General features: G+C 36.9%; 3 protein-coding genes across 8 annotated transcripts in view; 1 reads left to right on the top strand and 2 right to left on the bottom strand.

The window, feature by feature from the left end:
• Positions 1–876: 876 nt before the first annotated feature.
• Positions 877–4,567, bottom strand: LOC144956336 (adhesion G-protein coupled receptor G6-like). The gene has a single exon (XM_078886832.1). It carries the CDS (start codon positions 4,565–4,567, stop codon positions 2,126–2,128), a length of 2,442 nt encoding a protein of 813 aa, XP_078742958.1. The 3' UTR covers positions 877–2,125.
• A 3,400-nt stretch (positions 4,568–7,967) lies between these two features.
• Positions 7,968–13,561, top strand: LOC144956774 (transmembrane protein 79-like). The gene is given in 3 exon segments (XM_078887477.1): positions 7,968–8,072; positions 10,804–11,133; positions 11,136–13,561. Coding segments are annotated over 2 exon segments (555 nt in total). The 5' UTR covers positions 7,968–8,072; positions 10,804–10,814; the 3' UTR covers positions 11,372–13,561.
• A 1,192-nt stretch (positions 13,562–14,753) lies between these two features.
• Positions 14,754–26,784, bottom strand: part of LOC144957329 (ciliary microtubule inner protein 5-like) — an 86,216-nt gene continuing 74,185 nt past the window's right edge. For all 6 annotated transcript variants that reach the window (XM_078888471.1, XM_078888468.1, XM_078888469.1 and 3 more), the window contains 3 exons: positions 26,056–26,220; positions 23,446–23,485; positions 14,754–20,860 (listed from right to left, as the gene is read on the bottom strand). In XM_078888471.1, coding sequence (XP_078744597.1) covers positions 20,669–20,860; positions 23,446–23,485; positions 26,056–26,220 — 397 coding nt within the window. In that variant the 3' untranslated portion in view covers positions 14,754–20,668. The remainder of the gene's footprint in view (positions 20,861–23,445; positions 23,486–26,055; positions 26,221–26,784) is intronic.

The following is a 26,784-nucleotide window of genomic DNA, read 5'->3' on the forward strand; positions in this document are numbered from 1 at the left end:
TTTTAATTTTTTTGCAATTCATGTCTTCTTGAAATATTTTCAAGGCAGGAAAACACAATGAAAAATGACATCCATTTAATCTGCGCGATGCCACGACTTAGTTTAAAACTTGTGCACGTGTCATTGGTCATCTTCAGGCCAGTTAGTCTGTGACCAATGTCGCAAGAATGTTTAATATCACAAGGAGAACTGTATATTCGTTAGTGGATCGATTTGAAATGACACAAACGGTAAGGGACCGATATGGAACTGGCAGACGACGAGTAACAACACAAGGGCCAGTTTTCATGAACGAGGACTAGATTAAGTTATTTACTAGTCTAGTAAATGACTAGATAGCTGTCTTAAGTCCAAGCGAACCAACAACTAAAAAATCGGATTTCATGAATGCTTTCTAGTTTCGGACTAGCTAGTCTTGCCAAGAAGTGGGCGTTGTAAGGGCGGTGACAAATTCGGCTATTCTGTGCTGGTAACATCACCTCTCTAGTACACTAAGGAGGTAAGATACACCCACCTTCATACTTACAACTACAACGCAAAATATTTCCAAAGAGGAAATTAGCAACTCGCGTGATATTGACTCTCGGCTGTTGTACCGTGTGTCGACTGTCAATTCTATATTTAGTCCAATGGCAGTTTCATTGAGACTAGATGTGTATACGGAGATTGAAACTCAAAGAAATTGAAACAAAAAAACATCAGCTTGGGATAACATTCCCCAACACCAGCTGGCCAGATTGACCATGCGTAGGAGATGCAATGCTGTGATTGGAGCGAACGGGAGACATACTCGTTACTGATTTAATTAGATTCACCCTCACTTCAATTGAATTGAACACAAGTAAATTTATTCAAATGTCACTGTTTGTTAAAATTTATAGTGTATATTTTGACTTGTTACTTCCCTTTTTGAAGATCATGTTTGAAAAAGTCTATGAATGTTGCATACAAGATTTACCCTAAACGTTACAAATTCTAACACAATGAAAGATAAATGACAGTAGTATGATCACACATAGCTTTTTAACCCTTTCCTTACCAGCCATTTTAAGAAATTTTCCTAAAAATAGATTTTTCTTACTCAAATAGAAAAGCAACAAATACATTCTATGCATAATATTGATCAGCAAAATGAACTCTACAACACAGTGTCACGTTTTCATAACTATAATAAATCATTTGTCTTTAAATTGTGTGATTTACAAAAGAAATCTGAATGATAAAAGTGCAAGTTGGATCGTAACGAATGTGACAATTTTCCTTTGGTTGGTAAGGAGAGGGTTAATAAACCATAACAATATTTCATAACAATTTTGTAGGTAAAACAAGTGTGTATTTTCTTTTGATCACTTGTATTCCGTATATGATAACATTTTAAAAGTGACATCTCATTAACCAAACGATTGATTTCATCTGTTGATAAGAGAGACGCATGCGCAAACCTATGTTGACGTTCTCTCTGTAAGGGCATGTTGTATTCTGATTTATACATTTAAATCAGAATAAATCTGACTATCATTTTATTGTCAAATATAAGTGGGAGTGGAGTTTGTTATTTCTCAAGTATTATTGTTATTAGTAATTTGTTGTGAAGGTTAACCTCTTAGACAGCTACACGAGTCATATTAGATTTATCGCTGTTTTTTTATTATCATTCATTATGTAACGGGGAAATCATACGCCTTACAGATGTCTATCAACATTAAACTAAATTAATAGGGTGATTCTATCGATGTAGAAGCTGACTAGCCTAGTAAAAGGCCCTAATGATTCCGAGCATTATTACTTTTGAAAAAAAATATTAAAGAATAAAAACATAATTCCCTTTATTCATCCTGTAGGGGAAATTTGTCTATAAGGTCTATTCCAAAGGAAGACCGAAATAACTCAGGCGTCAGCCTCAATGTAGCGCCGCATAATGAGCAACAAACATTTTAAAGCGTGAAAGAAAAATGTCCCATATTTTAAAGAAAACTATAGAATCCTGGTTACTATTATAAATTCTTTTTTTACAACTAAACTGGAGTTGATTGCCTTTCCGCACATTTGTATGTAAAAATAAACCTGTAAGTGTAAGTAGTAAGATATTTCGCTCAAAGCCGAACATTAGAAAAAGAAGACATTTTTATCTGTATTCCCTTTGGTTGTCGACCGAAGACACACTCCTGTCGAATATACCGTTCGAATACGTTTTCCCAGTGGTACGGTAGACGATGGTTCCTTCACTACTCTTCATAAGTCTCATTTTCCAAAGGCAGCGAACTCTTTTTCTGAGTACGCAATAGAAAATAAAAATGAAAAATCCCTGCAGCGAGTTGAAAAAAACAAACAGATAGGAAAACGCGACATTCCCTGCAGCGCCAATTCCTAGAAATGCAAATACCCAGGCGAGACCTAGCAAAATCATCAGGGCTATAGCCCCTCGAATCTGTGTTGCAACCACTCCTCTTTCGTGGAAATCTTGCGAATTCATGCTTCTCGTTTGTTTTCTAAGTTGATGGAAAACCAAGTAGAAGATGGTGTAGTTGAAGACCATGGCAATTCCTACAGGCATACCGAATGAGATATAGAGCGCGGGCTTTGTGAGGAAGCAAATTTGGTTTTCGATAAGTCCGTAATTTTTTGTCAAGTTCACAGTAGCTGTTCCCACGAGTATGATTGCGGGCCCTCCCCATGAAAACAAAGCTAGTTTAAGAAGAAAGCGTCTTGGGTCAACGCTGAAGACTTGCACAAGCGCTACGTACATGTAATATCCGTCCGCAGACATCCATGTCAATGAAGACAGAAGACTGTAGTGAAGCACCATCGCAATGACCCGACACAGCAATTCGTTCTTTTCACCAGCATCCACGACCAACAAATCCAATATCAGAGTAATGTTGGTGATTAGAAGTGTAATGCTCAGTCGGAGCAAGATCTTTGACGGCGTATCACAACGAAGCTGGCTAAATAGTCCGTATGTTATAATAGTGAATGTAAGAGATAAGGTTGAAATTCCACAACCGACAAGAGTCAAACCCGCCAGACCCTCCTTGTGCATCTTCGATAGCTTACTTGGCTCATAAACGACATCCGTCTCCAAGGCGAAGCTACTAAGGTGGTTGCAGCTACACGTTGTTGTTTTACTATTGCTATCAAAAGAATTCTTGATGAGGATACACCCGTCACGTTTCCAATACGCCTGGGCCCCTGATGTTTGTTGATCGGACAAATAAATACATCGAGGATATTTTGAATTATTGTTAATGTGTTCAAAAGTAAACTTTACATTTTCTTTCAGTTTTTGAACGTTTTGAAAACTGTGCATGTACAGAGAGATAATAGCACTATTCAGCTGTCCATCAGGCGAGCTGTTTTGGAATTCCTGATTAAAGATCCTCCCATCTTTGTACATCCAAATAGCAAATCTTCCATCAAAGGATGGTTGTTTTACGAAAAAGGATTTGATTGGGATGACAACACTTACATTTGAGACAATAATTGTAGCAGCCTGGGGCAAGTTTTCATTTCTTCTCATCAAAGAAATACCGATTCTCTCGTCAGACAATGTTGTCTGATGGTATTCAAGTCTCGTTTCATTTTTATATCGTGAGAGATTTTCAATAATCATTGCTATGTATTTAGATTTGAAAAAAAAGAAATCGTTTTGCAAGGGGAAAAGTCCTACAATTTTTAAAATCAACCTATGAAATCCAAACAACACAGAACTGTTGATGGAGGGCTGGCAGCAATTTAAAAGCTCGCTAATGATTAACAACATTTTATGACATGCTTTCTGAGTCCTAAAGATGTCTGATTTAGAAGTAAGTTTGATGAAGGCATTGATAATATCATTGATGCGTCTTTGGTCAATCATATTATTCTGGTCTTGTAATTTTTTAAGAATCAGTTTTAAAGAATATCCAGGTGATCCCAAAATAAAATTTTCGGAAATTATATCGTTCGTACATCTACTAAAATCTACATCCGTCCAACCATTTTCTTTACTACAAGATCTAACTGCATATTTATTTGGGTCAAAACGAGTTGAAATGTTGCAAAGTAAATTAACGTTAACGTCTACTTCCGTTTCCGGCCAAAGCAGACCCATAGCGAGATTTATTTCGCACCGAATACTATCGCAACTGGTGACATTAAAATTGTGCCGGTTTTTTCTTCCAGCAGTGTCTTCACTCTCAAAATATCTACCCGCAGGTGAATGTGCAATCAAATCGTGGAAATTCCTAGGGGTCATTGAGCAATTGGTCTCAACGATAATTGAAAGGACGATCCTGTGCGAATTTGGTCCGTTTGGTTCAAACCTTTTCAACTCGTAGCGATGTCGTAAAGACTTTTGTAGTCCAGACACTAAATCTCTAGTGATATTCAATATTTTGTTTTCCAAATATTGCTTTGTCTGTCTATATTGTAACGATGTTGGGTCGGTCATGAAGATCTGAAGTGGGCTCGTGGCATTGATATATCGAAAGCACCATACACTGTGATCTTTACTGACTGCTTCTTTGTTTAACAGCAAGAAACACAGATTCCAGATGACAACAGAAGCAAGATATTGAGTGGCGTCCATAGTTCGAATTGTAAATAAAGAAGTGAAATTTATAAATACAAATGCGATTAATTTTAGGACAAATATTGATGACGTCATTTCAAAATAAATTAATATTAATTATTATCTGGGAAATTAAGAGATTACCCAACAGTGGGGACAATGCCTAATTGTGAAGTCAGGCATTACATCATCCTAACTATCAGGTAATCTCTGTGGTGTAATGGTAGCACATCTGATCTGCCCGATGATCAGGAGGTCTGAGGTTCAATCCTCAGTCCAGACAGGCTAATTCTGTGAGATGTGTTGTTTTTTTTCTTGTATTTTCTGTCTCATTTATCTGGCACTGTTTCATAAATACGTTTTCCAATCTTTATGCATAGTTGAGTTGAGGCTCTAAACTCACATTAATTCAACATATATAGATAGAATGAAGTTGACGTCACTCGGGTCTTTGTTATTGTTTTTTTTTTTTGCCATCCGCGTTTATGAGTAATGCTCACTGACCTGTATTAACCTGACTATAAACGTTCATGGATACACACAGTTTGGTGTGTTGGTCCGTTATACTTCCGGATGGCAATGTTATGAGCTTTTTAGCCAAGCGCATACTATATATAGATAGGTGCAAAGGAAGTACCTGGTCGGTACCTTGTCTCTTTCGAAAAAAAAAAAGTAATGTCGCCTAAAGGCGTCATGTTTTGTTCTACATGTTAAGTGTTGCTGTTTGCCAAGGACCCACTATAAAGCGCGTTGAACACATTAATTGTTGTATAGAAGCTGAATTTTAAAAAAAAGATATTTTATATATAGCTTAACACCAGTGTTTGTATCAGAATTTGTTGATAGGTTATGGCCATAGGATTCAATAGTCTGATGTCATGTCCGCCCAGCAACCAGAAGCTTTGTTCTAAACAAAGAAAATCGGTACTTTTTATTCTTCACGCTGGCTAGAAATTTTCACATGTCATGTGATCAGAATGTATAAAAGTGAAAACATGATCAGATTTATAATGATTTTTTCTCCTCTGGGTACACTTTTATGCTCGTCGGAGAAGTATTTCATAAGGGCGGTGATGGAGATAATGGTGTACGCGATTATTCCGTAGTTTAGAAACAGTTGCTATGCGTCATTACCTGGGAAGTGACGTCACAGCTATTGAACCCTATTAACCAGTAGATTTTTGACCAATCAAAACATGGAATTTGTGACACACCTTAACACGTGCTCGGACAAAGATTGTTTATAAACAATAACTTGAATGAATTCAACCTTTCTCTGATCATTGTTATTGTTTTCATATCCCAAATGGGTGACAAGTTATCACACGATTTTATCGATCATATTATAATAAACGTCTAAATTTACAGATAGATTCCTGTGTTGGTTTTACTCAGCAAACGGTAGAACAGTGGGTATTTTACTAAGACACATACCGTCGATAGTAAAACCTGTGTATTTTGCTATGTTTATCAATCACTGCCATTGTTTATATTATGACGACTGTCCGAGAGGCGTGGTTATCTAGGTGTCTATCCTCACTACACTGTATCAAAGAGTGTGTAGGGTAACGTAGTTACCAAGAGCTCTCACCTCTCTTGACCGCAATGCTATTGTCGCGTGCCAGGCGAGACAGCGAGGTGGGTGTGCTCCGCGTGTATCATGCGCGCAAGGCTTACTGATACAATGAAGAAAATACGAGTAGAAGAAGAAGATGCTTGGCTTCACCAAAAGCGGGAAGTGAGAGCTCTTGGTAACATAACAATCGTTACCTACACGCTCTTTGACTGTATTAACCAGACTATAGATACTATGCGCTTGGTTAAGAAGGTCACAACATTGTCATCCGGAAGTATAACGGACCAACACACAAAAGTATGTGTAACCATGAATTGATATAGACTGGTTACTACAGTTTAGTGAGAATTACTCATTAACGCGGATGGCAAAAAAATAAATAAAATAAAACAATAACAAAGACTCGATTGACGTCAACTTCATTTTATCTATAAAAGTTCAATGTTACACATAGTTATGTGTGTTATTCCCTTATACTTCCGGATGGCAATGTTATGAGTTTCTTAGCCGAGCGCATACTATCTATTGTTTGAATTATACAATTTCGTGAGAACTACTCATAGAAAATGCTGGTTTAAAACAATAACAAAGATGTAAATGCTTCGTTCTGTACGATCACTCGGGTAGTCGAAAACCTGAATATAGATAGAACGAAGATGACGTCACTCAAGCATTTGTTATTGTATTTTGCCATCCGCGTTTGTGAGTGATTCTCAATAAACTGTATTAACCAGACTATAAAAGTTCATGGTTACTCATAGCTTTGTGTGTTGGTCAATAAATGCTTAAGTGACGTTATCTTCGTTCTATCTATAGATCGCTCCCATTGGTCATTTTTGCCCAACACGACTTATAAAAGTATGTCTACAACTTTCATAAACAAAGCAGTGTGTTTACATTTATTGAGAAGTGTCCAATCGTTGTACAGCAACATATCATGTGATCGATGACAAGTTTGGATGAAAACGTGAGTACAGATAGTATGCGCTTGGCTAAGAAGCTCACAACATTGCCATCCAGAAGTGTAATGGGCCAACACACAAACAAGGATGGCAAAAAAAGACCAAAAAAAAAAAAAAAAAAAAAAAAACAATAGCAAAGACGTGAGTGACGTATTCTTCCTTCTATCTATAGATAGTATGCGCTTGGTAAGGAGTTCACAACATTGCCATATATATGTATAACGGAAGTTTAACACACAAAACTTTGTGTAACAATGATCGTTTAAAGTCTGGCTAATACACTTTAGTGAGAATTACTCATAAACGTAGATGGCAAAAAACAATATCAAAGATCTGAGTGACCTCATCTTCATTCTATCTATAGATCTCTCCCATTGATAAAAGCGCAGAGAATCATTATCCAACCTCCAGTTGCATAATATCCAGGACCTCTCCAAAATTAAAATAACCCAACCAATGTCAAACATTGACTCGTTCTCGAGTCCTATTCTGCCCTCCTCTGCCTGCGGCCAATGTTATGCTGGTTGGTCATTTTGACCTGTGCCTTTTAACTCACTCAATCCTAGAGATTTTTGCTACTTTTCGAAATTGGAAAAAAAAGTATTAAAAATGAGCATTTGCATAGATAGTTTTATTCAACTATCATTAACATGCAAAACTAAAAACATTAACTTTGATACTACTATAATTTGTCTCAAAGTAATGTAAAAAGAAAAATGGAGTAATAAATAGGTATGAGGTAAAAGTAACCTGGGTAAACTACGGATATAATCGGTGTTAGGGTTGAGGGAGTTAACATTTAACATAGGCCACTGTGCTGCATGTAACTGCCGTCGTGATAACAGCAACACATTGACCTAGTGTGTATAATAATATTTGGGGCATACTTTATCATTGTTGTAATAAAACAACAGAGGGCTGGCTGTGTTGTTGGATTTCAACATTATTCTTTGTGACTTTACTTTAAGTATTTACAAGTAAAAAGGTATGTTTTGGTCAATAATTCCCACCTTTTGATACTGTGCGCATGGCTAAGAGACTCACAATATTGCCATACGGAAATGTTACTGACCAACAAACAAATAATCTATGTGCAACCTTGAACGTTTAAAGTCTGGTTCATACAGTTTAGTGAGAATTATTCACAAACATGGATGGCAAAAAACAATAACAAAGACCTGAGTGACGTTTTGCAATGTGACCAATGACCTCGAGCACATGGAAATGTAATATAGATCATGCTCATTCTCTGAATCACACTATAGATAGAACGAAGTTGACGTCACTCAGGTCTTTGATGTTGTTTTTGCCATCCACGTTTATGAATACTTCTCACTCAACTGTACGAACCAGACTATAAAAGTTCATGGTTACACAAAGTTTTGTGTGTTGGTCCGTGATACTTCCGGATGGCAATGTTGAGAGCTTTATAGCCAAGCGTTGTAAGTATTGAACAAACCTAAGAGACATAATCGGTGAATTTTGCATGTCCTCGATACCATTATAGTTGCTAGATAAAATAAATAATAAATATAGAATTGAGATTTATATAGCGCAATATCCACTAAATGTGCTCAAAGCGCTTTACGAGGGTCCCTGGTCAACAGCAATATTTAACTTGTAGGACGGGACATGCCGCCTTTTAGGCGATATTACAATTTCGAACAAAAACAACGCTGTTAACGGCCAGGTACTCATTTTACACCTGAGCACGGTGAGAGAAAGTGAGTAAAGAGCCTTTTCCAAGAACTCAACTATGCGCCGAGCGCGAGGCTCGAACCCAGGACCTTCCGATCCGAAAGCGAGTGTCATATCACAAGACCACATAGCCGCACATGGATATTAAATTGATAGACACAAATGCCTCCATATTATAAAACTTGGTGTTAATTTTCATTCTTCACGGTGTGAAGAATAATTAGTGATAATTAAAAAAATAGTAATAATGATGATGATGATGATGATGATGATGATGATGATGATGATGATGGGCACTTGTATTGCGCATTTTCAAATTAACACAACCCACACACACACACACACACGCACACACACACACACGCACACATGCAGACTCACAATTGAATATTCACAAATAGGGTTCAAACCATATTATAGTATATCTCGTGTTAAAAATAGGCTGACTTGAAAAGGAAATGTTTTAGAATGAATAATTGGTTGTTCCCTGATAGTTCTAGGGATAGAATGGGAGCGATCTGTATTCAATTTTCGTTCAACCAAGTCATCAATCACATGATTTGTTGCTGTCCAAAGATTGGATATTTCTTCACAAATGTTAACACGATGCTTTGTTTACACAAGTTATAAACATACCCATGTGTTAAGCTGAATCAAATGGCCAATCGTGATGTTAGATATTTCAAAAGCTGTGAACACTTTTCACTATGTGGGTCATGTTGAGCACACTTTACAATGTGACCAATGACCTCGAGCACATGCAAAGTTAATATAGATCATGCCCATTCCATACAAGGGGTCCCATGACAGAAAAGGGTTGCCCACCACAACAATGGGTAAGATCTGTATTAACTTTCCGTGTGCTCGAGGACATTGGTCACGTTGCAAAGTGTGCTCAAAATAACCCACATAGTGAAAAATATCCACATCTTTTGAAATATCTAGATTTGTCATTTTGTTCAAAATGACACATGAGTATGTGTACAATTTTCATAAACAAAACAGCGTGTTTACATTTGTTAAGAAGCATCCAATCGTTGGACAGCAACAAACCATGTGATTGATGACTGGGTTGGACGAAAACATGAATATAGATCGCTCCCATTGGATTTAGAAAGAGGAACTAAAAGTTTTGTTTTATAAGATGATGACCTTAGTGATCTGGTGAAATATAAATTCTGACATATGTGCGGCTATGTGGTCTATTGGTACGACATTCGCTTTCGGATCGGAAGGTCCTGGGTTCGAGGCTCGCTCGGCGCATAGTTGAGTCCTTGGAAAAGACTCTTTACTCACATTCTCTCATCTTACTCAGGTGTAAATTGAGTACCTGGCCATCAACAGCGTTGTCTCTGTCGGAAAAAAATGTATTATCGCCGAACATGTTCCGTTCTAATTGTTAAGCGTTGCTGTTAGCCAGGGACCCTTTGTATAGCGCTTTGAGCACATTTAATTGATATTGCTCTATATAATAGCTCTCTTTCTTATTTTTTTAAAGCTCTTAAAATTAAAAAAAAAATTAAACCACATTTTTTATCATTTTCATTCTTAATCCACGTGTCAGGGTCCCATTCATCCTGACATAGATAATAGGGAATGGGATTAGCGGAAGAGTAGGGTACCTTGATTGGACGTCACCCATAGTCTGTGACGTCACCGGCGGAAAAGTTATTAGAGAGAGAACGTCATGTTGGTTGTGCGAATGCGTCTCTCCTTATCCAACATTTTCCGGATTTTCACAGAAAGACCATGTCCTACCAACATAAACATTGATTTTTAAAACCTCTAACTCAAAAGTAAATAAATCCATTTATAGACGTCTATACCTGCATAATTTTGCTCAGCAAAACGCGTTCATCTAACTAGATATGACACATTAGTTTCATAAAATTTTGTACAGAAATAAAATTAATTGATAATCGTAACAAGCATTACGATTTTCCTGTAATTGGTAAGGAGAGGGTTAATTCCATGATATATATTTTGCATATTATTACACTTTTTCTTTCGCCCAGCAGCAGACGTGACAATGTCGGCGGACAAAGAGACCAAGTCCAAACCGGAAGACAAAAAAGCAGTAGAGAAAGCAAGTCGAATTTCCATGATCCTCGTCGCTGCCTATTTCTTCATCATGTACAATTTCGCCCCTATACCGATGCCCAGACTACCTACAGTAAACGAAAGGCTGATCTTCACCCTTCGTCTTCAAGCATTCCCGTGTTTGTGTCTCATTGGCGGACTTATGAACGTGATGGGAACGCGGATGGATACTATCGCCATTGACCCAATTAACGGACGCGGAGAGCATCTGTTATCCGTCCCATTAAGATATAGTTCCAACACCTTGGAGCCATTTTGATTAGTTTCGTTGGGCAGATAATTCTCACAACTTACTTGACAGAAAACCAAATGAGAGTTATTCCAATTCTGGTTTCTGTTTTCGTCATTGCTAGAATTGTGTTTTATTATGGTTACAAGGCCTCTCCTATCAAACGGGCGTATGGATTTGCCGCTACGTTCGTTCCTACAATGGTTGTTTGGCTATTTGTCATTTATTACTCTTTAGCCAGTTTGTTTTCCACTTGAATACGATTCAATAGTCTGATGTCACGAGCCCGGCAACGGCGGCCATCTTGGTTCTAAACAAAGAAAATCATTACTTTTTATTTTTCATGCTGGCTAGAACTTTTCAGTGATCAGAATGTGTAAAAGTCAAAACATGATCAAATTTATGTGGGTTTTTTTCCCTCTGGATACGTTTTTATGCTCACCGGAGAAATATTTCATACGGGCGTCCGCCATTGTTTCGATAGTTTAGAGCCAGTGTTACTAAGTTACCATGCGTCATTAGGAAGGAAGTGACGTTACGACTGTTGAAGAGTATTGATATTATTAGGTGATATCAAACTAAATACTTTGATAGTGTGCTCTTGGAATCTACATCTGTTTCCTATTTGAACCAATTCCCCTTTGTCTTCCCTTTATTTACTCGGGTGCTTTAATTGTAATTCTACAATTTTTTACTATCCAATTTTCTTCTTTTTTACTGACGCTGATATTACCTAAATGTTTTGCAAGCGTCTTAAAACCCTTAAAAACAAACAACAATTTGTCATTCTTCCTATTGTGTTCCAGATTCTACCAAATCTCTGAAAAGCTCCAATTGCAAACCCTTTTGTCATTCCTATATCTGATGTGCCCCCTTCAATTTTACAAACGTTTTGTCCTAGGTATGTTAAAGTTTCCACACCTTCTATCTATGCGGTTATGTGGTCTAGCGGTATGACACTGGCCTTCGGATCGGAAGGTCCAGGGTTTGAATCTCGATCTGAGCAGTGCACAGTTGGAGTCCTTGGGAAAAGGCTATTTACTCACATTCTCTCACCGTAATAAGGTGTAAAATGAGTACCTGTTCGTTAACAGCGAAGTACCGGGTTTGAGAGTTTTTACCAAGATGAGGGACATTTAAATCGATCGATATTTGAAGGACGAGTTTTCTGGCCAAATTTTTAAATATGGGTTTTCTAGAGTACGGCACTATTCACTTTTATGCCCTTACATTTTCTTGTGTTAATACTGAGCCCATGATGGTTTTTCATATTATTTTTTTCATATCTCGTGGCTTTGTTATACAGATGTTCATATTTTAATGAAATCAGAATAATGTGAGATAAATATTATTCAAGAAAGACAAAATGACACAAAAAATGTACAAAATATTTATTACGCCAAAATATTTGTACAAGAACGCAGAACAACAATTATTCAATAAAGATGCAATAAATGATATTTAACGTTAAGTACAAAAGAGGGGAAAATATATAGAACTCTTTTGTTTTAGCATAATTATCAAATAATTTTGGTTTACCGTGCAAGAAATTAGCATTTGACATCAGAAAAGACTACTGTTTTTGATAGGACACTAAAAACCATCTGAATCAAAAACATACTGACCGAAACAAGTTGGGAAATAGAAAACAGAGAATATAACGCAAAGAAAATACAATAAAACAAAATATAAAAGACGAAAATAGTTTAAATTTCCAGTAATTCATCAAATCCATTTATTACACACAAATTTGAAAAATTAAATCTTAAAATTTCGTTTGTATTTTGAGAACAATTGGCCGAAACCAACGTATACTTACTTATTTGCAGGTCTGATAACTCAAATCGTGATGGTCTCATTGTTGTAATGGAAATTATTCTACCCCTCTCCCTAAATAGTAACGCGTAATGATAATACGTTTACAATAATAATTTGTGACGTCAGATTATACATCGTTAAATTTCACTTTCACTAAAAATTAGATTCTTTAAAAAGAAGGATCATTTTAGTATTTTTGAACATGTTTTTTATTTATAGATGGCGATATCAAAATTCATTGTGGGGTAGAATAAAAGATTTCTTACACTCTTTCGTTTTGGAATTCGAGCTTTTTTCCCAACGCGTACTCGCAAGCTAGTGCAGCGGTTGGGAACACGTCCGGAATTCCAAAAAGCAAAAGTGTAAGAATCGTATATAATAGATACTCTCAAAACAACGCAAAATATTGTCGATTACAACAATGTTAAATCACGTCCATAAAATTGCGTTCGACCTACTTTAGGCCGTACCAGTTTAAATGGTGTCCATTTTTCAACATTATGATTTCAAAGAAAATTACACCGTTTAATTGAGTATATAATTTATAATATGTCCATCTCTCAGGTACATGAAAACTCAGGGTTATCATTAATCAATTGATTTACATTAAAAAAAAACAGAGCAAAAGATCACAATTATCTTTCTTTGATATGAAGCATTCTAAACAAAGAAATTATCACAGATGGTTTGTAAACGTAAGGCATGAGTGACCTCCTGCCCGCCATAGGAGGTCAAATGACCCCTCCAAGTTTCCTGTTATAATGCTATGTGACCCATCGTCTCTAAGCGGTATTCTGTCGGGATGAACTATGCGCTGGAAATTTGAATTATATATATATATATATATATATATATATATATATATATATATATATATATATATATATATATATATATATAACACTTCAAGTATTATTATGATCAACTTCTACAATATTGTTTCGAGCGTTCGCTCTGATCAGGAAGTGGAACATTCAACAGAAGAAACGAACTAACATCCTCAAGCAGACATAGAAACAAACACCTTTTATGTAATTACGAACCACCATAAACACGAAGTTAGGAAAGTACGAAAAACACAACAATCTAATTTCACTTCCACTTCCTGATGAGAGTGAAAGTTCGAAACAATATGGTAGAATTTGATCATAATTATACTTGAAACATTATGATAATATAACATTTTGAGCAAGTTTGGTATTGGAATTATTAAATTAATTGGATAAAGTAATTGAGCCGGCATGTTACATTCGGAGAAAAAGAAAAACATCGTTATGTGAATTATTACTACTATTACATCCCATGATCGTTGTGATAAATAATTATGTGGTCCCTTGCATGGTACTGATATCTCACACTGTTAGGTGAATATGTTTATCATAGATTTTTGTCACCTTATGTTTGTTCTACCACAATGAACATTATTAAGAAGATAAAACACATGTAAACACTATTTGGGGTGGTTGTGTGTATGTGTGTATGTAGGGGAGGGGGGGTGTTGGTTTCTATCCTTGAACAAAATTCACAAAGTTACACATATTATTAAAACAATAAGCCATCACACTTATTACCAGTCCCACGAGGAAAGGGCATTCTTTATCCACTACCAAGGGACTGAATTTGGAATATAATACATTCACTCTACATATAGCTGAAAAAATCTAACAGAAAGTTTTATGGAAAACAAAGATTAAATATCAGTATCAGATGATTTTTTTTAGTTTTTGTCTTTTTCTTTGATAAAATGGAACTAGACGGTCTATATTTTTTAGTAATCATCAAAACTTTGAAAGATATTTCTAGAAAAGAAACTTTGACTCATATTTTTTTTAATTAACTCATTTTTCAAGAAAATTTGGACTATCAGTTTCATGCCTTGGACCATAGAACAACTGTGGTCCTGATATTATGTTTCATTTAAACTCATTTTTCAAGAAATCGTAGCTTTTCAGGCCAATGAATGCACGGGTCTAGATAATTATAATTCTATCTGAGCAATGTAACTCCACAATAATAGTGGTTCTGGTGTAGACTCATGCCGCCAAGAAATTGGAGCTTGTCATCAGGCCCATGTCCGGGACCACAGAATTCAACCTGAGCAATGTGACTCCACAACAATAAATAGTGGTCATGAGACAAGACGTCCTATGTAGACTCATGCCGCCAAGAAATTGGAGCTTGTCATCAGGCCCATGTCCGGGACCACAGAATTCAACCTGAGAAATGTGACTCCACAACAATAAAGTGGTCATGAGACAAGATGTCCTATGTAGACTGTTTGAATTGGACAATTGTTGTATTTTAAAGTATATAGAATAACTATCCTTATCATTTTTTGGGGCACAATTCACAGTGGATAATTAAATGTCAATGATCTTTCATGAATAAAATGTATCTTTTATAACTTTGTGAAGAATATTAAAACAATGAGTTTACACAACAGTTATGCCGTACTTTGAAAAATAAGAACATAATATGTTTATTTATTTATTTAATTTGGCCAGAAAACTAGTCCTTCAAATAATATTGATCGGTTCGAATGAACCTCAACTCGTCAAGAACTCTCAAACCTGAGACTGTCTTGAAGACTCTTGAAGACCCCGGTTTGTCAGTTTTTGACGAGATGGGGGTCATTGTAAAATATGGATATTTAAAGAACTAGTTTTATGGCCAAATTTGGGAAAATGTGTTATGCCAGAGTACCTGTGAGGTTGAATTATGAATTTTTAAAGTACGAGATTTCTGGCCAAATTTGGGAAAATGTGTTATGCCAGAGTACCTATAGGTGGAATTATGAACTTTTAAAGTACTAGATTTCTGGCCAAATTTGGGAAAATGTTTTAAGCCAGAGTGCTGTGGGGTTGAAATATGAATTTTTAAAGAGATGAATATGGTAGGGTATAATATATTATGGACACTCGAGAATGACGCTTAGCTATGGTAATTTCATGACATAATGTAGACACATGAACTATCTGAGCTAGCCTATCAAAACAGTATTATGTTAAAGCTTTCTACGCCGAGTTAAGACACGAAAATACATAATATCTAATCCTAGCATATTGCCTTTACAGTTGAATGAAATGGAGCTCCCAATTTCAGAGCATCTTTGGTAGTAGGAATCGAGCGCATCTATCGGAAACGAGTTCAAATTTCCAAACTCAGAGGTCCATGAATTGTTTTACAGCAACTTTCAAATGAGTTAAAAATAAATGTTTCTGATATGTAAAAATATAATTTAAAAGGCTTTATTTATCTTTAATCGATACACAGTCAAAAAGCTATGGTCTTCTTTAAGGCCAGTCCGGGACTCACAAATATCTCAAATGGGAGCGATCTATATTCAGGTTTTCGCCCAATCAGCGATCACATGATTTGTACAACGATTGAATTTTTCTCAATAAATGTACACACGCTGCTTTGTTTATGAAAGTTATAAACAAACCCACGACGAGGGATAATGATTCTCAAACAGTGAACACTTTTCACTATGTGGGTCACTTTGAGTATATTTTGCACTATGGCCAATGACCTTGAGAACATGGAAAGGTAACATGAATCATCTCCATTGTCACCTTTATTCCGAACCAAAGAAAACTACACACGTATGGTCCTACTCTTGTTAATACTCATCTGATATCGTTTTTTTTTCACTGTTAGCATTGCAATTTAATACTGTTTTGATTAGGAGTCACACATGATGAGAAAAATTGTGTACAAATATATTTGAGAATTAGAAAGTGGTTGAAAATGAGCGAACAACAACTATAACAAAGAATTAAACACCACTCGTGTGTTAGAATTGTTTGACCAATGAAATGTCTGCAGTTAGATCACATGACGTGCTTAGCTCATCACAATGGGAGCGATCTATATTCATGTTTTCGTCCAACCAAGTCATCAGCCACATGATTTGTTGCTGTCCAACGATGAGATAGTTCTTCAGAAATGTATACACGCTGCTTTGTTCATTAAATTTGTTAACATACCCATGAGTCACGCTGAGCAAAATGACCAATTGTGATGTTGGATATTTCTCAAACTGTGAACACTTTTCACCACGTTGGTCATTTTGAGCACATAATCCAATGTGACCAATGACCTCGAGCACATGACAATGTAATATAGATCGCTCGCATTGCATTCTTTAAGCAGTTCTATCTTGAGATGGTAACAACAAGACCAATATTATTTTTAAAAATCTTAATATTATTATTAAGATAGTAACACACCAATGGAGATAAAACGAGACATTTCCAACACATCTAAAATCAGTACAATAATATTACATTTATAAAAAGCGAGATTCACACTGTCTCGTGCGTGAGTTACAGACCTGCCTTCTTTAAAATTAAAAAAAAAAAATAATCGTAAATTCTTTGGAGATAAAAATTGTAGTCATTCATGTTGTTGATGTTAAAATTCAACAATTTACACTCAGAATCAGAAGCATTGAGTAAAAGTTCAAAATCCTCAGAATGATATAACCTAACATCAACAACTTTCGTTTTCATTAAGTTTTAATGACGTAGAGATTGATGTTCATGAAGATCAGAAATTTAATTCAATAGTCTGATGTCACCAAAGAAAGCAGGTGCAGTCAGATGCGAAAATTTTAGAACTATAAGTTTAATAAGTCACATCAACAAAATACTGTTGCATATAATTATCAACAGGCTAAGGAATAAGATTAACCCCGAAATCGCAGAAGAACAATATGGATTCCAACCTGACAGAGGGACAAGGAACGCAATATACCTCCTCCGTGTTTTAAGTGAAAGAGCTATACAGGTTCAGACCCCACTATACCTCTGTTTTGTCGACTACAAAAAAGCTTTTGATAGAGTACGCCACGAAGAAATACTAAAACAACTGCACTCCATTGGCGCTGATGAGAAAGACCTCAGACTCATGCAAACATTATACTACACCCAGCAGGCATCTATCAAAATCGGAAACTCTACAGGAAATTCCATTCCTATTAAGAAAGGAGTCCGTCAAGGGTGTGTTGCCTCACCAGATCTGTTTAATCTATACCAAGAAACAATCATGAGGGGCATAAATAATATGGAGGGAATAAAAGTAGGAGGTCACAACATAAATAATATAAGATACGCAGACGATACGGTACTCATTGCAACATCAGAAATCCAACTTCAAAAGATTGTTGACAAAGTGGTAGTAGATAGTGAAGCCAAGGGAATGGAAGTGAATATCACCAAAACAGAATGCATGGTAATACAGAAAAACCCCGAAAACAACAACACCTGCAATATAACGATTCACGGCGAGCAACTTACCAACGTAGAAAGTTTTAAATACCTAGGTTCAATAGTGACAACAGATGGAAGATGTAACCGAGACATACGAGCAAGAATAACTCAAGCCAAACAGGCCTTCATGGACCTGGGAAACATTTTGAAAAACAAACAGATGTCGTTCGGGATTAGATTCCGAGTCTTGAAGTGCTACGTGTGGCCAATCTTGTTCTACGGATGCGAAAGCTGGACTACAAATGCAGAAACACAAAAGAACATTGAAGCTTTTGAAATGTGGTGCTTGAGAAGGATGCAGAGAATATCGTATACCGCACACAAAACGAACGAAGAAGTGCTAAAACAAACATACCAACAAAGGAAACTAATGCCCTTAATAGTGGATCGACAACTATCCTTTTTCGGACACATAGTAAGGAAAGATAAGAATGAGTACCTGGCAAGTTGTGGAAAAATACCTGGTAAACGCGCCCGGGGGAGACAAAGAAAAACACTCATAGACCAACTGAAGGGCTTCACCAACCTAACAATCCAAGAGCTGTTTGAAAAAGCAAGAGACAGGGAGGAATGGAGAGAGATAATTCATGCAGTACCCGAAGCCTGGACCAGGCATGGAACCTAGAAGAAGAAGAAGTCTGATGTCACGTCGCCCAGCAACGGCAGCCATTGTGGTTCTAAACAAAGAAAATCGGTACTTTTTATTCTTCATGCTGGCTAGAAGAACTTTTCATATGTCTTATGAGAATGTGTAAAAGTAAAAAAATGATGAGATTTATAATGTTTTTTTTTTCCTCTGGATACGCTTTTATGCTCGTCGGAAAAAATATTTCATAAGGGCGTCCACCATTGTTCCGATAGTGTAGAGCCAGTTACTAAGTTACCATGCGTCATTACGAAGGAAGTGACGTTACGACTGTTGAAGCGTATTGAAGCCAAACTTTCGTAATGCTACGAATTTTTCGTAACAGTAGACAGGTCTGGTGTTATATTATTTAAAAAAAAAAAGATTTAAACAGTCTTTAGAACAACAAGGTTCATGGAATCAATGTTTATCCCGTTACGTATGTAAATACATCGTGGAGAATAGATGAGCCATAAACATTTAATGCTATTCTTTGGATAGAACGCTGGTTTATTCCAACGTAGTCCCCGATTTTTCTAACGAACGTGAACCACTCCTGGCTGGGTAGACAGATTATGGGGTCATGAAACAAAATTAATCATGTCAACCGATTTAGTTCATTAGATGGAACAAAATTGACGTCTCGGCACTTTGTTATTGCTTGTAAACAGCGATTTTAATGATTAGTTCTCTCATAAATTATTATATCGACCAGGCTATAAACGTTTAAGGTTACAGAGAGCTTTGTATGTTGGGATGTTTATATCGGCTAGCGGATATTGTGATGACTATACCAAAACGCATAGCATCTATACCAGCCGACCAGTCAAGATTATAGGCCCTCGAGAATTTGATATCGTTTACTTCAATTTTTTTTACACATGTGATCATGATAGGTGGGGGGGGGGGGGGGGGCTTGAACTCTGAACTGAATTCAATAGAATGAATGACGTTGACATCACTCAGCTCTTTGTCTTTGGTTTCAGACCGCCAACTGCTGGTTTATTGGTTCTCCTCACTAAACTCCAGGTAACAGACTTGTAATGCTATGCGTATAGGGAAAATACTCACCTGTTATATCCGCCGCCCAAATGAATCGTACCAACATATTATTAAAAAACTGTGTGTACCCTTTAATTTTTATTGTCTGATTATAAAGTCTATGAGAGGGATTTATAGTGAGAGCTAATCACCCGACTGGTGGTCTTAAAAACAATAGCAAACAGCTAAATGACGTCAATTTGGTTAGATCTGTAGGACATACTGATTCGGCACTTTGGCGTGTCGTATAAAGTTCCACATGATAAAATTTATAATAGGCTATTTATTATTCTTTTTTTTAAAAAAGCTCCAGCAAAATAACAATGACATTAATCAGTCGTAATCTGAAATACATTAAAAAGAATTTTGACCAGAAAATTCGCCTTCCAAATTAGATATAGATAGATCGATAAAAATGACCCCTCGCTCGTTTTGTCAAAATCTCTGAAAACTGGGACATTCTCGAAGACCTACTTGATGGCCCTGTTTTTTTTAAGTTTTTGACAATACGAGGGATATTAAATAATTTCAAAAATACTTGAAATATATGATCATTCTGACAACGTTGTGAGCTTTCCTATGTCCTAGAGTGTCGATTAAGTGAAAAAAAGTGATTTTATGATTTTTTTTTTGGAGAGATACTGTCCTTTTGTTGGTTAGGGCAGATTTACTGAGGTACTAGTTTGCTGGCTAAAATTTTTAAAATTTGTTTGTTTGTTTGTTTGTTTTCAGAGCACGGTAGTATTAATATTATTATTATTGTAAACAAAATGCAACACAGAAATAAATAAATGAAATCAATAACATATCATATCAGACGGGAGTTTCTTCCTTCGACTTTCGCTGTAGAATTGGAACTGCAACTTTTGCATCGTCTGACCTGGTTCTGTAGTCAGCTGACTTCCGTAGTTTCCGGCGTTTGTGTTGGGGACCTTGTCGCTGAACATGTTGGATTTCTCGGGGAGCTCTTCTTTGTCTTTCATCTCGCCCTGGATGGAGTGGAAATTACACAAAAGAATCAACAACATAGCAAGTATAGATAGTTCGAAGATGACGTCACTCAGGTCTTTGTTATTGTTTTTTGCCATCCGCGTTTATGAGTAATGCTCACTGAACTGTATTAACCCGACTATAAACGTTCATGGATACACACAGTTTTGTGTGTTGGTCCGTTATACTTCCGAATGGCAATGTTATAAGCTTCTTAGCCTAGCGCATACTATCTATATAAGTCACTTTGGCTATTTCAAAATTCAGAATAGGTAGTCTGCGCTTGGTTAAGGAGCCCACACACGTTGCCATCCGGAAGTATAATGGACCACCACACAAAACTATGTGTGTAACCTTGAACGTTTGTAGTTTGGTTAATACAGTTTAGTGAGAATTACTCCTAAACGTGGATGGAAAAAAAACAACAATAACAAAGACCTTTGTGACGTCATCTTTGTACTGTCTATAGATAGCATGCACTGGGCTAAGAAGTTCACAACACTGCCATCCGGAAATATAACGGACCAATACACAAAACTATGTGTGTAACCTTGAACATTTATAGTCAGGTTAATACAGTTTAGTGAGAATTACTCATAAACGTGGATGCCAAAAAGCAATAATAAAGACCAGCGTGACGTCATCTTCGTTCTATCTGTACAGTTTAGTGAGAAATGCTCATAAACGGGGATGGTAAAAAAACAATGACAAAGACCTTTGTGCGTCATCTTCATTATTTCTATAGATAGAACAAAGATGACGTCGCTCTGGTCTTTGTTATTGATGATTGCCATCCGCTTTTATAATTCTCACTAAACTGCATTAACCAGACTATAGATAGAATGCGCTTGGCCAAGGAGTTCACAACATTGCCATCCGGAAGTATAACGGACCAACACACAAACTCTGTGTAACCATGAACTTTTATATAAACTGTATTAACCAGACTATAAAAGTCCATGGTTACACATGGTTTTGTGTGTTAGTCCGTTATACTTCCGGATGGCAATGTTATGAGCTTCTTAGCCAAGCGCATACTTTCTATAGGGCAGAGAAGTCGTAACGTCACACCTTCCTAATATTCCAGTTCCAAACTCATTGGAAGTGTGTATGTAACCAGTCCTACGGAGGACCAATAAAGCATAGGTTACACAATGAGGCATAACTATTTTAGTAGCAAGATGTATAGGCAGAGTCTCTTAAATCAATCAACCCTAACACCGACTATATCCGTAGTTTACCCAGGGTTACTTCTACCCCACGCATATTTATTACATTTTTTCTGAGACAAATTATAGGCATAGTAACAAAGCTAATGTTTTTAGTTTTTGCATGTTAATGAATGGTAGTTGAATAAAACTATTTCTAGGTACATGTTCATTTTTAATTTATTTTTTTCCAATTTTGAACGTTGCAAAAATCTGTAGGATTGAGTGAGTTAAGATTACAGGATGTAAACGAGCGAGGCTGGATAACCTTTATTTACGACCAACATTCATATTACACTAGAATATTATACGATGCTATCACTCTGAAACCAGGAAATCAATTTCACAAGGAATGTATACAGTCCCCCGAAAGTATAGTTTTACACTTTTAATGAGATTGGAACCAGTTTTTTAAAATTTCACACATTTCCTCTTTATTTGAGAATTGTGACCACTCGTCTAAAACTGGCTTTATGTTGGGATAAACACCATCTTTAAAACTGAATTTCCAGCTTAACGCGAGTGATGTTGTGATATGACACTCGCCTTTGGGTCGGATGGTCTGGGTTTGAGTCCCGCTTTGAGCAAGCGGGGCATGGTTGAGTCTTTCTGGATAATGCTATTTACTCACATTATCTCTCACCGTACTCGGGTGTAAAATTAGTAAAAATTAGTACCTGAACGTAAGTGTCATTTATCATGTTTTGAGATTTTGGAGTTAACAGTTAAAACCGGTGTATATTCATCATCCGAAAGAGGCAGTTACGGTTTAGGGACATGTGTGGAGAAGAGACGGAATAGAAAAGTTGGTAACATCTGGGATGATCGAAGGAAAGAGAGATAGAGGAAGACAAAGAACCTAAGAATGGCCAAATGTGATTTTAAAAGCAACACAGATTTCATGCGCACCGCATTCGTGGAGACAGCTGACCGGCAACGTGCTAAAGAGCACAAGCCACGATGGATGTTGATGATGTTCACCTATGTCAAAATTGTTCAAACTTCGAAGAGCTGGTCGATGAGGCTGGTTGACGTGCAATGATAATAGGTGACGGCGTGAAGTCTTTATCGTAGAGTAACTTTTGCTTTGACCAAATATACAGGTAGTAAAAGTTGTGGTAGCGATGATGATAACGATGTTGAAGTTGATGATGATGATGATGATGATGATGATGATGATGATGATGATGATGATGATGATAATGATGATGATGATGATGATGATAACGCTGTTGTTGATGATGATGATGATGATGATGATGATGATGATGATGATGATGATGATGATGATGATGATGATAATGAAGATGACGATGATGATGATGACAACGATGATGATGATGATAATAGTGACGATGATGAAGATGATTTGTTACCTTGGCATCAAAGTCAGCGATAAAGCCCCAGTTTTCCTCCCTGTGTTAGAAAAAAGATGAAACATATTACTGCAAAACTGATAAGAATTTCAATCAAATCATTTTCATTAGAGAAGTTCGATCTAAGTAGGCAAAGTGTGTGCTTATTTAACAAAGCCATCGTTAACTTATAGATATAATGAAGTTGACGTCACTTGGGTCTTTGTTATTGTTTTTTGCCATCAACGTTTATGAGTAATTCTCACTAAATTGTATTAACCAGATTATAAAAGTTCATGGTTACAAATAGTTTTGTGGGTTGGTCCGTTATACTTCCGGGTGGCAATTTTGTGAGCTTCTTAGCCAAGAGCATACTATCTATAGCTTGACACTGACCCCCCAAAAATGACTTCAAAAGACAAGTCTTTGGCCACAAGTAGTGAATTGTATTCTATAGTTCAACCAATTGGATCACTTGTTTCCTTGAGCTAACGTCAACTCACGAGCTGCAAAAACCTAAAAAAAATGACGTCAAACTAAGTCCTAGTGAACTTCGAGCATAATATGGAAAGGTAATATAGATCACCCCTCATTAAGGAATACAAAATAAAAACACCGATTATAACATTAAAGAAAAATAAATGCCCACATGGACTTCCTTTACTAATTCAAAGGGACGCAATTCGTATAATTTGGGTGTCGTTACATTAAAACACGAGTTATTTCCCTTAAACTTCTTGCACTCGAATTTCTTTCTCTGCTTTCATTCACACCGTCAACATTTGTAACCCATCGCCTCATAACGTTTCTAAATCGGGTGAACAAGATACCAAACATGAGTTTTACAGTAAAGATGATGAAAAAAGTCAAATCTTATTTTTTGCCAGCTTAAGATATGTTTTTCCTTCTTCCCAATAAAACAAGTATTTAATCTAAATATCATAATATTATTCCGACTAGAATTCCAATGTTTAAATGAGCTTACATGAGCTTTTATATAGCGAAAATATCCACTAAACGTGCTCAGAGCGCTTCACAAGGGGTCCCTGGTCGACAGTAACATTTAACATTTAGGACGGGACATGACGTCTTTTAGTCGATATTATCTTTTTTTTTCGGACAGAGACAACCCTGTTTACGGCCAGGTACTCATTTTACACCTGAGTACGGTAGGAGACTGTGAATAAAGAGCCTTTTCCAAGGACTCAACTACGAGCTGAGCGAGGCTCGAACCCAGGACCTTTCGATCTGAACGCGAGTGTCATATCACAAGACCACATAGCCACAATGTTTCGCCTCTAACCAACCCTGCCATAGTTTCCATTGTAAGGATAGGTAACAATTAATATTATTTTTATTTTTCAATCAATTTAATTGAAGTAAGCTTTATTTTACTCTTGTGGGACATTATTCTTTAGACCCTTTGTAAAGCACTCTGAGCACGTTTAGTGGATATCGCACTATAACATAATAACTCTCACGCTCAAGTATTCTATATTGAGTGAATGCATTATCTGCCAAATTCAATCACAGAATTGGTGGAAACGAATAATTAACTAAGAGAGAAAAAACGAATTAAATATTATCTGACGCCTTATAATATTTTGCCGTAACGATTGTCAATTGAAAATCGATTGATCACCGACTCATCAGCACAGAGACTAACTCGAAGCAACACATTTACATATCACGTGGTTGCATTCAACCAATCAGTCACTCACACTCACACAATCCTCTCCGGGCCTGCTGGCACATGAGGCGATGCAACGGATCTCTCCAACTGGTCCTGTCAGCAGCTATTATCTTGGGGTCATCTCGAGGGACAGACAGACCTCTCTGTTTTAGGTTCCTCTCTACGGTACGTCACCAAGTCTCCTTGGGGCGGTCTCGCTTTCTCTATCCTTGGGGTGTCCATCGCAGAGCCTTTCTTATCATCAGGTCTGCAACAGACATGTTCCAACCTTTGCCATCTTCTTTAATGAGACTCTCCAGAGACTCCACTTTAGTTCTCGTTCTCAGGTCCTCATTTGAGATTATGTTTGGCCAGAATATCTTGAAGATTCGTCGCAAACTTTTGTCTTGGAATACTTCAAGTTTCTGAACGATACTCTCTATAATCTTCCAATATTCTGAGCCATAGAGCAAAAGCTCAAGACATCACTTTTAAAATTCTTTATGTTAGTGCTTGAATACAATCCCATTGCTCTCCAAATTTGTTTGAGGGAAGCAAATGTCTGGTTTGCCTTACTGATTCTGGTTTTAATCTCGGCATTGCAGTCACGATCTGTTGTCAGTTTTATTCAACCAATCAGGATGCATGTTAATTACAAATTACATTTCCACACGGGACTGGTAAACGCATTCACCGTCTTATAAGGAATGGTTTGGACGATAAGCCAACCATCGTTAACTTATAGCCTGACACTGGCCAAAAATGACGTCAAAAGACAAGGCTTTGGCCACAAAAGAAAACAAATCGTGAGTTGTATTCAATAGTTCAACCAATGGGACCACTTTTTTTCTCTGAGCACTACTAACGACAACTCACTAGGCGCTGCTCGAACCTAAGAAATGACGTCAAGCTATAAGTCCCAGGGGGTTCTAGTGTTCGATTGCTACGAGCCAACTCACCAATTTTTGAGGCACCTCCTTTCGGCGTGCACACTCTGTTTCCATATAACATCTTGGGTGACGGCATTACACTTGCCTAGATCTGCCTCCTTGGCGGGTTTCCCAGCGGCCACTGGTTCTGGGGGCGGGGCTACAGACTTGGGCACACACGAGTCGTGGTAGGCACTGGAGAAGAAAATGTACAAAGACGGGGAAAATTAAGATCATAATAAATAGGGGACAAAAATGTGATGTAAAAAAACAAAACTGATTTCCCTCTCAATGGAAGTGTAAAACCACTCTTCCTGGGGACTGAATACATATCCTGTGTAGATTATTATCTGGTTTCAGAGTGATGGTATCTTATTTTCGTTCTAATGTGAATACATGCTGGTCGTCAATAAAGTTCCCCCATCCTCGCTCTTTTACGTCCCGTAATTCTTAGAATCTGACTATACAACCTGCTATTAACATCGTTATGCCACCTAAAGACTATTCATTATTAGTCTTCCGACAGTTACATACAAACTTTCAATGATTTTGGAACCGGAAAAGTAGAAGGTGTGACGTCACGACTTTTCTTCACTATGAACATGAATAAATTAGGGAGCGGGCACTGGTGTAAGACAAAAATAAACACGGAGGACGTCCTTCACATTGCTCTATCTATATAACCCAAAAACAGGCGTCTTGAGACCAAACTTTCATTTAATAAGAGAAAAAAAAGTGGTCTCTTCATAGCCATTAGGC

The sequence above is a fragment of the Berghia stephanieae genome, chromosome 11 (genome assembly GCF_034508935.2).
Source record: "Berghia stephanieae isolate SIO BIC M18660-M18661 chromosome 11, UCSD_Bste_1.3, whole genome shotgun sequence".
NCBI classification, from domain to species: domain Eukaryota; kingdom Metazoa; phylum Mollusca; class Gastropoda; order Nudibranchia; family Aeolidiidae; genus Berghia; species Berghia stephanieae.